The sequence below is a fragment of the Orbicella faveolata genome, unplaced genomic scaffold (assembly GCF_042242905.1).
Source record: "Orbicella faveolata isolate gen_17 unplaced genomic scaffold, um_ofav_v1 contig_47, whole genome shotgun sequence".
Taxonomy (NCBI): Eukaryota; Metazoa; Cnidaria; class Anthozoa; order Scleractinia; family Merulinidae; genus Orbicella; species Orbicella faveolata.
The window spans coordinates 18779999-18790022 of record NW_028301577.1 but is presented as its reverse complement, the minus strand read 5'-3'; the positions used below and the strand labels follow the sequence as shown (position 1 = coordinate 18790022).

The following is a 10024-nucleotide window of genomic DNA, read 5'->3' as shown; positions in this document are numbered from 1 at the left end:
GTGGGGTCCTCTCGTGTGTTGTTTTAGAAATCAACGCTCGCAGTAGCTCACGGGAAACCAAGTCTCTAATGGCGGCGAGCAGCGGCAAATGGAAAGCATTTCACGTCAACAACATTTAGATTCAGGAAGACAAAACTCTTTTCAAAGTCTCGCCTTAAACAATGTGAGCAACACTTCCAAGAAGAGTGTTAATTTAAACGTTATAAGCCCGTTTATGAGCTATGCGGAAGTTCTGAATACAAATTATAGGCCTACAATGGTTTCAACAACTTCGACACCAACTCCAGCTACACAGACGTCACCGTTTTATCTCTTGCGCGACGATACTCGTGAGTTAACGAAGTTGTTTTCGTATCTGTGGTTTGTCCTTCCGTAGTACTTGGTCACCAATCGTTTTGTTGTGTTCTTCCATTACAGCAACTCCGTCAGAAAGTAATAGCAACCTTTTAGTAAAACATGGCTTCGAGCAGACTTACCAAAAGAGCAAAAAAGTGAAGGAGGGATTGAGTTCGTTTTTGCCGCATTTGCCCGGTAAGGCTTCCTATACTATACGTGAAATATGTCTTATTAAATTAAGCTTATTAGAATTCAATACAGACAGGAACATATTGTTTAATATTGGACTTTGGAAATATCTTTTACTTTGTATAGACAATTAGAATTACAATAAACAGCAATCTTTCACAGTCTTGTTTTAATAACGTGACTATTGTAACACATGTGGATGTTTGTCCATATCTTACTTATTTTACAAGTTAACAGAAGTTACAAAGCCAACAAGGTACAAATGAATTATGAGTTATAGAAACATGCCCTTTACAAAACAACATAGTGCACAGTGCATAATTGAGTTTGTAAATGTGTGCATTTACGTACACTTGAGTTATGTGTGGTATAAGTTTAATTAGACATTTAATTTTCGTGCAGAATCGTGGTGCCATAAACTTCCGAAAGTAAGGACTGTGTTACTTTGCGAATTAACAACCTTTGGGGCATGTTACTGTCAGTCCATGGGTTGGTTACTTTTGGGGATCGTTAGTTTTGGAGAGCAAAACATGTGACATAAAGCTGGTACAATTGAGCTTTTGTACAAAATGAAAGGCAGATCTTCACAGAAGGCAGAACTCCACATGAGCAGCATAAGCCGTACCTTTCCCATTGAACACTGCCTTAAATCAAGTTAACATACCTAACTTACATCTGACCTTAGATGGGAAAAAATATACTAAATTGAACCTTGGTCTCACTATTTTGACATTGGGGGGAGGGAGTGGGCTCACTACTTTCAGAGGGTTTGCTACTTTTGGGGGATCATTCCTTCAGGGATTTTTTAGTGGCCACAATTTTTTGATAGTGATTTTGGAGCTGCAGTACTGCCACAAGTCTTGCGAGACCTGTCTTCATCTTAGATTCATCTTGATCCAATCGTAATAATTTGCCCTGGAGACAAGATTGTTGAACAGTGTCTGCACTTGATATAGCAGATAGCACAAGTCTATATCTGTGTGAGAAGCACTTCCTTTTAAAAGTTACTACACAGCAATACAACTATTGTGTTGTAATATTTATGCATTATTTTTAAAGTGGTTTTGTCATATGAACTAAAATTTACAACTCTGTTGCTTGCATTGCTTGTATTGAAGTTGTTGTTACTTCTGTGAAATGTTTCAGGTGTTTTGGATGAGCTGGGAGGACCAGAAAATAGGTAAGCCAAAATAAACATTTTTGTTGTTCATGCCATTTTGTAGTGCTGTTTTGAGATGCTGCTTCACAATGTTCAACCATATGGCTAATAGGAGCAGTTGTTTTTGATGGCTTAGAGTGGTGGGGTCAGTTGAAGGGTCAGTTGAACTCAAGCTTTTAGCCAGATGGGCATCCAGGCATTTTGTTTTTCATATGTTGCCTTATAAATTGTTCTTTTGAGAAGGCCTTATAGCACATTTTGGATGCCCACTTTTCAAATCCTGGCTAAAAGCCTGGTTGACTGCCCAGTCTGAGCAACCATTCTGTCATTCCATATTCTATGACTATTTTTCAAGTTTTAAATTGCATGTTGACTTGCTACAACATACCGTGTACATGTATTGCAGACTAGTACCCAATTGCTATTGCAGGCAGATTGGATTTTTTCAAAGAGAAAGCAATCTGGATTGAGTGGAGCATGTGAGGAGTTATGGGAAGAGGCAGGAAAAAAAAAAAAAAAGCGATTTATTTTTCCTTTGACTCTAACCATGACACCCACCATCCCTTAATTTGCTCTACTATCCAATCTTCTCTCCCCCAAAGATGTAAATAGCAACTGGGTCTGAGTCAGCATTAATTAAAGTCTGTTCCAAGCGTTGGGGGTCATCGTTTTAGGTACATAACTTTATGTAGGAATACATGTATACCTATAATAATTGTTTTCCAATCAATAGTCAGGTGAAAGGTACATATGGTAACTTGATGTAAAGTACTCAACAACAAGGGAAGGTATTGCTTATGCCACAAAGCATTGTGAAATGTAAATTTGTATTTCATCAGTTAATGTTGCGCTGTGTTAAAACAAAACCTGTAGAATTTTTGTCAAGTGACAGGAACATACCATAGGAAACTGTGGTTAAATTTAATATCATTTTCAATGGGAGCGTATTAACAGGAACACACTAAGATATTGTTACAGCAAACCAACATAGCAGTGTATTATGAAGTACAAACAGTTAACTTGCTTAACGGTAACTTGCTTTCATGCTGACCACTGACAACACGACAACATAAATTTAAACTGGAACAAAGAATTGTATTGAATGTTTTAGGAGCTGTTCTTACGAATTCCTGTCTTTTATTTTGTAAAAGGAGCTCATTGATACCAAGTTTAAACAACACTTTTTGAACCCCAAAAGTAATAACCCCTCAAAAGTAATGACCCCCCGAAAGTAGCGAGCCCCAAAGGCTGCTAATAAACTTACAAAAGTTAACTTCCGAAAGTAACGACCTTCATTACTTTTGGAAGTTTACGGTATGAGTTTAAAACTGGAACTTCCAGATGGGTGGGGGTTCCAACTTAAAAACACCTTCTGTGGGGGTATGGATGTTTTCTGCAACAGTACAATGGGCTTGTTAAAAGTACATAATGAACAGTCGATATTCAATATTGACTTTAGTATCTTGTCATTTTAATCTCTCTGTAGTCTTCGTTCTGTGGTTGACAAGCCTCCTATTGGTGAAAAGGAGCTTCTTCCATTAACTGGCCACTCCTTGTCTGGATTTCGCTTAAACCCTGGTCCAGTAAGTGTCATGTTATAATCTTGCCAGGTGATTTTTCCTCGAGAAATCATCTTGTTCAATTGAAAAGGAACTGAGGAATGCCTTACGCTGTAGGCTGGAAGAATTTTTGAATGGTGATGCAAATCAGCTGACATGGAAGTTATTATCAATTGTTACTTATTACAGATTCCTGAGCAGTTTCGCTTTATGAGTCAGCATCCAGTGAAGAAGAAACATAAGCACAAGAAGCACAAAAGCCAGGAAAGTGAACGGAGTAAAGAAGGAGGTGAGGCAGTCAGCCAGGTGTCAAATCTATTGGAGCAAGACAAGCCTACTCCCTCTTCTACTGGTATGTGTTACTTGTCAATTTTTGATTTCCTCACTTACACTTGTGTTGAGAAGGACAGTTCCGAAATGGTGTGGTGGGTGAATAGCACGCGTGCACAGTCAAAACATTTTGAATTTGAGTTATAGGCACATTTGTTGCGTGTATTTATTTAAGAGTCCCTGTCCATAAATATGGAAAATAACTCGGCAAGGGTCGAAAATTCGATTTCGCTCATATTTTTACGGTAGATAGGCTAGGGCATGACAAAAACTATTGGATAGTTTTTTTGGCAAAATATCCTTTTATTTCAGAGAAATATGCAAATTACCAAATTCCGTTAAAATCGTCATTTGACGCACCATTTTAGTAAACAAGTTTGAGAGCCTCGCATGCAAAACCACATCATTCTTACATCTTTAAAACACTCAAATATTTTTGTGCAATGTTTAATTGTGTATTGGGTTGATTTTAGGGAATGTTGCGGTTTTTGTTGGGTGCAAAATAATTAAATTTCGAAGACATGTATTTCATTCACTTAAAAGTACTTCGTAAAAATAATTGATTTTCACCATGTGCGAAACCTTCAAATGGATTAAGCTTTTGGTGGTTGAATCGCAGAAGGATGGTCTACAGATTCCTGTAAAAATTTCTTTGGGCAAATGATTGTGAGCGACGCGAGAGCTTTTCAAAGTACGTTAAAAATGCAAATATTTGACCATCCGTCGTCAAATTTCAATTTACGGGTTAGACATATATTTTAGCACGCGCCACATGTCTTGAGCTATAATAAGTTGAAATAGACACAGAGCTGATAATTTCGAAATGTTCTAACCTTCCTTATTGTAAAAGGCAGGTCCAAAAGCCAATTTGACGTGTTTCTGTCACCATTTGTCGCACATAAAGCAGAAGTTTGCTTTTGTTTACACAACGTCCGATGTACATCGCCAACTGTCAACTTATTTAATGGTCGAATACCATGCATCTATGACCCTCTTTCGACACATATGATCACCACTGCATCTAAGTCAAAAACGGCTAAGTGATTTGTAGATAGTTGCTTTCTTTGCACTACACCAAACTATTACGTTTGATCATCGTTTGATCTATTGCTGCTTGGCTTTTGGACCTGCCTTTTACAATAAGTAAGGTTAGAACATTTCGAAATTATCAGCTCTGTGTCTATTTCAACTTATTATAGCTCAAGACATGTGGCGCGTGCTAAAATATATGTCTAACCCGTAAATTGAAATTTGACGACGGATGGTCAAATATTTGCATTTTTAACGTACTTTGAAAAGTTCTCGCGTCGCTCACAATCATTTGCCCAAAGAAATTTTTACAGGAATCTGTAGACCATCCTTCTGCGATTCAACCACCAAAAGCTTAATCCATTTGAAGGTTTCGCGCATGGTGAAAATCAATTATTTTTACGAAGTACTTTTAAGTGAATGAAATACATGTCTTCGAAATTTAATTATTTTGCACCCAACAAAAACCGCAACATTCCCTAAAATCAACCCAGTACACAATTAAACATTGCACAAAAATATTTGAGTGTTTTAAAGACGTAAGAATGATGTGGTTTTGCATGCGAGGCTGTCAAACTTGTTTACTAAAATGGTGCGTCAAATGACGATTTTAACGGAATTTGGTAATTTGCATATTTCTCTGAAATAAAAGGATATTTTGCCAAAAAAACTATCCAATAGTTTTTGTCATGCCCTAGCCTATCTACCGTAAATGTATGAGCGAAATTGAATTTTCGACCCTTGCCGCGAAATTAAGAATTTGTCTGATTTTTACAGGCAGGCACTCTTAAGTTGTATGTATGTTTATCGCGGGAGCTTTGAGAGTTTTAAGTGAGCAGTTGTGTTTTTTAGAGAGGTTTGTATTGTTTAGAGTTTACCGTTTTACCGATTTACAAGTGTTTTGGCCAGTTACCACTCTGTTTACCACTCGTGAGCAAGCTTTTTTTTTAACTGTTGTCATACGTGTTGTTATTTTCATACAGTGTGTTGTGGAGGAACTTAAATATACTAGCTTGGTAACAGTAGCCAAGGAAGGTTATTGTGCTGATTAACGCTATCTTTCTGGTGCATTTTGTCATAGAAAAACCTGAAGTTGTACATGATTCGAAGAAACACAAAAAACAGGTTTGTAGTGTCAATTTTGATTGATCTAAGTCTCCAGTTGGTAAACATGATTGTGTGTTACATAAATAACATACCAAGGTATGCAACAGGTAGTATAAACTGTGGTATAAGCCATTGTAATACCTGGGTTGGCAAAGAAAACTGTGCTCCATAAAGGTAAGTGAGAAGCTAAGGCCATATACAATAATTCTGGCAGAAAATGCTTCAGTTACAGTATTTAAAATGTGTGGAAAGCACTCACTTCAATCTTAATGTATGGCTTGTATATTTCTCATGTTTTCAAATCCTGTTTTGTTTTGAAGCATTATAATTGTACATGTACCTGGACTTGGCTATATTGTTAAGTTTTTTCTTCTGTCTCAACAATAAGACGTGTGTCAGTACATTTATGTATATTTTTATTTGTCAATGATGGTATGTACAGCATGCAGTGTAGTGCAATACGTCCCACATTAAACTATCATTCCATTTCATTTTTGTTTTCAGAAAAAGCATGAAGATGGTGAACGAAAGAAGAAAAAGAAGGAAAAGAAAAAGAAAAAGGTAACTCACAAAATTTTATTCGGGTCTTAAGTTCATTCTTTTTTCTAGATAAATGATTGAAATAATCTAAAAATGGCAAATTTTTAGACTTGTCTTGATCTCATTATTTGGTTTCCAAACAAAATGAAAAACATATTTTTCCAGAAAAAAAATTAAAAATGAATTTATACTTTTTGCAAACTAAACTTTCAATTTTACTAGGATGTCTAATAGTAGGTTTTGTATTATTACCTATATTCATCTTATCTCTTAGAGTTGAGTGTTCAAGCCAAAACTAAGCATGAAAAAATCAGTCACAAATGCTTTCTTCCTGCCCGAACATGTAATTGAACCCTGTTGTCGATTGTACCTTTTTGGAAAGAATTGGTGTAAGTTCCATAGAATCCATGCCAGAATGACTTTGAAGAATTTAAACAAAATTCATACTTCTCCCCCAAGAAAAGATGAGATCTCCCCCCCCCCCCCCACAATTGGCTGTTAACATGGGTGTGCAAAGTTTCATTTGTTTGAATTATCAGTCAGAAAATTTTCTCTTTACATAGACCATGTTTTTGTCAGCAGTAATCAGCTATGCAGTGATTGTTCTGATTTATATCACAATTTCAGAGGCACACTCCAGAGGCGACTCCTCCAGGTGGAGGTCTGGATCCTAGCTGAAGACTGGAATGTATAAACTATTTCCATGAATAATATTAATATTATTATAATATTAACAGTACACCTTACTTAATATACATGCATGCCATCGTAGTAAGTACCATTACAGTGAAAATTTACAGGTTGTTTTGGCAACATTGTACAAAGTTGGTAGTTGATATTGTATAGAGTAGCTTGTTCCAGGCCGTCAAATGGTAGGGAATGAGAAGAAGAGGCATTGCCTGTCTGTTTTGCCTCAAATTATACACATGCATGGTGCCAAAAATACTGAGTGGTATGGTGCCATAGAAAGCCAAAGGGATACTAACTTTCCACTGCAAAATGACCACTCCTGGTTACAGTACACCCAGTCAGAAAGACATGTATTCTTTCTGGCAAATCTACACAAAAGGACTCAGGGAGTTTTCCTGTCGTTCAAAATCCAGTCAGAATTCTGGATGAAAAACTCACCTTCCTCATTTCATTCACATTCTATCGAATAACCATCTTGAAATGTTATTCGGAGTTGTAACATCAGCATGGCACCAATGGTAAAGATACACGTATCAATCAGTGGTAAAAAAAAAACATCTGTGGGTAATTTTGTTTTAACACAACTTCTCAACTGCAGGCCGTTGGCTCAGTCATTGACTCTATTGGAATTGCTACCAGAAATGTTTATTTTGTTGTTATTGTTACTCAGAGTAACATGAATTCTGGGTCCAGACCTGCTGTGCATATACTTTTTATAGGGGTGCATGAGCACAAAAACTTGGATCACCAAAACACATATGTAGAGTTGTGGAAGCTCTACTTCTGCGTTTGTCAAACTTGATTTTGTACCTGGTATTCTGATTGGCAATTACATGTACCCTTAAGCCTGTACGTGTCGTTTGCATAGTACTATTTCAGTGCAATATTTGGAAAAATAAGATAATTATAAAAAAGAATGTAATGGAGAAAGAATGAGTGAAATGTAGACTGCAATATTAGTTTCAATGACAGAGAAATTTTTTTATAATGGTCACGAATTTAACTAATCAATTAATGAATGTCACAAGATTCTTTTAAATTACACATTAGACCAAGGCAGACAAATACAATAAGTTTATTATTTAAATTTTGTAATCTTAATACTTAGAAATTTAACTAACTTCAGTGATCAGGTACACTTTTCCCCTCTTTTTTTGAAAAACAATTTGTTTTAAGAAATTCTCAAACACCTTTTTGCCCAAGGTTGCAAAAAAAATTAATTTCATACACTGAACATTAATGCCATGCAATTGATTGGACAACTTTAGTAGACTGACGGGTAAATACAATAACATGTAGCTATTGTGCAGAAAAACAAAATTCTTTTTATTGTTTGTTTGCATGAAACATCCATCAGAGCACAAGAGTTCAGTAGTACTGTAAACTGCAAGTAGCCGTATCATTGCTATCACTGATATCAGCCGAGTGAGAATGAGTAAGGGACCACATTCCTCATTCCCTCATCAACCTCATTCCCAGTCCCAAACAGTTTGTTAAGATCGCTGGGCCCTGGGCATAAAAGACAAATGGCATGTGGAAACAAAGGAAAGAGCACCCTTCTCTTTAGTTTGGGCTGGTGAAATCCTTCCCGTAATGCTAAGAAAGAAACGACCAGAAATGTCTATATGTATGTGACACTATTGGTTTGGTCAGGCAGTGCTTCTCGTCATGCAATTTTTATTTCAAGGAAAGTGTCACGAGACGATTTGAATGTTGAAACGGGCACAATATGTGCTTCGGTCACAATATTTGTCCCTTCCTAACACGATTGTTTTTTCTTGTTTCGTCCTTTATACGTATTTTCTTAAAGCCTACGATTAACAGTAGTTCTTGTGAAATAATACGGAGGGTCGAATGTGAGTTAATAGAACAGAAAAATCTAAATATGGCAAGGAGGCCCTTGATTAGTCTTAATTGATGTTAAATCTCTTCTCTGATGTCAAGACCATTGAATTTGGTCGGCAGTGACTTCTGTTATTTATTTGTATTTTATAATTTTTTTAACTTATATAAATTGGTGCCCTCACCAGTTTCCTATAAGGGTTCAAATATATCTGTTTCTGCCCGGTTAGCACCCCACAACGGTGTCCTTAAACAGTGCAGTAGTTGAAAACACCAAATCCAAAAGTTAAATTACTTAGCTGAGTACAGCTTACGGTAAAAGTTAGTGCTAGTGATTTAAAAGCGCGCATATCACAACGACTTGTACAGCCTTGTTGTAAAAAAAAAAACTTACAAGGGTGTGTGGAGCAGTATTTTTTGTAGATCAGTGGTAGATTAAAATATTATTAAGTAAATCCAAAATAAAATTACTGAATGCAAAGATATCCGTCTATCCATATCCAACTATTTCGGAAATTCCTGAAAATGCTGTAAGTTCCTTTCGCCACAATAAATTTCCGGGAATTCAAACCCGAATCTTTGGTCGAATGAAAAGTGCTCAACTGTACCTCACTCGAATGTGGTACCCAGGTGGGATGTACTTGGAAGACATGAGAAGGTGTTGAGCATGCCCTTCAAACAAATTTTGATTTTAATAGATATTATGAGGCCGAAGTCTGATATATTTTGTAACATTTACTATGATTTTGTTCTTTTTTGAAGGGAATCAATGGAGTATACACTCCATTGAGACTTCGGCCTCGTAACACCATTAGATCACAATTGACCAAAATATTTCACCCACGCCTCGAAACCGTAATCGCCAATTTTGTACACAGAAAAAGGAAACTATGGGGCCATATGCAGTATATTTATGGCTTGGGATCCCATCGCAAGTAACTGGCATAAAATTTGACTAGCTCGTGTAACTGTTCAAAGTCGGTGCAATAAACATACCCAGAAACCTGTGCGCAGAAATACACAACTCATCATGGCTACCCCCACAGTGGGAAAGGGAGTAGGGGTACAATACAAAGTTTTGTCCGGGGAGGCTCCCCCCGAGGTCCAAGCCCTTACCCTTTTGTATACCATTTTGACAGAAATGGTACCCCTTTCGTTTACCTTGTATTGAAAAAAGGTAACACACCTACCTACTTGAGAACACTACACACCCTTTTCTAAACCCTCGGAATGAAGTTAATAA

The 10024-nt window shown here is 36.8% G+C and overlaps 1 protein-coding gene across 1 annotated transcript; it reads left to right on the top strand.

The window, feature by feature from the left end:
- The first annotated feature begins 26 nt into the window (after positions 1–26).
- LOC110040779 (uncharacterized) lies at positions 27–9264 on the top strand. Its single transcript, XM_089279293.1, has 8 exons — positions 27–329; positions 418–531; positions 1672–1705; positions 3171–3267; positions 3433–3595; positions 5684–5727; positions 6214–6270; positions 6877–9264. Exons 1-8 carry the CDS (start codon positions 89–91, stop codon positions 6925–6927), a joined length of 801 nt encoding a protein of 266 aa, XP_089135419.1. The 5' UTR covers positions 27–88; the 3' UTR covers positions 6928–9264.
- Positions 9265–10024: the final 760 nt, after the last annotated feature.

Excerpts from the sequence above, each read along its gene's own strand:
- LOC110040779 (XM_089279293.1), top strand. The coding sequence starts at position 89 with ATGGAAAGCATTTCACGTCAACAACATTTAGATTCAGGAAGACAAAAC. Across the intron at positions 5,728-6,213 it reads CGAAGAAACACAAAAAACAG|AAAAAGCATGAAGATGGTGA; the intron begins GTTTGTAGTGTC and ends TTTTGTTTTCAG. Across the intron at positions 6,271-6,876 it reads AGGAAAAGAAAAAGAAAAAG|AGGCACACTCCAGAGGCGAC; the intron begins GTAACTCACAAA and ends TCACAATTTCAG.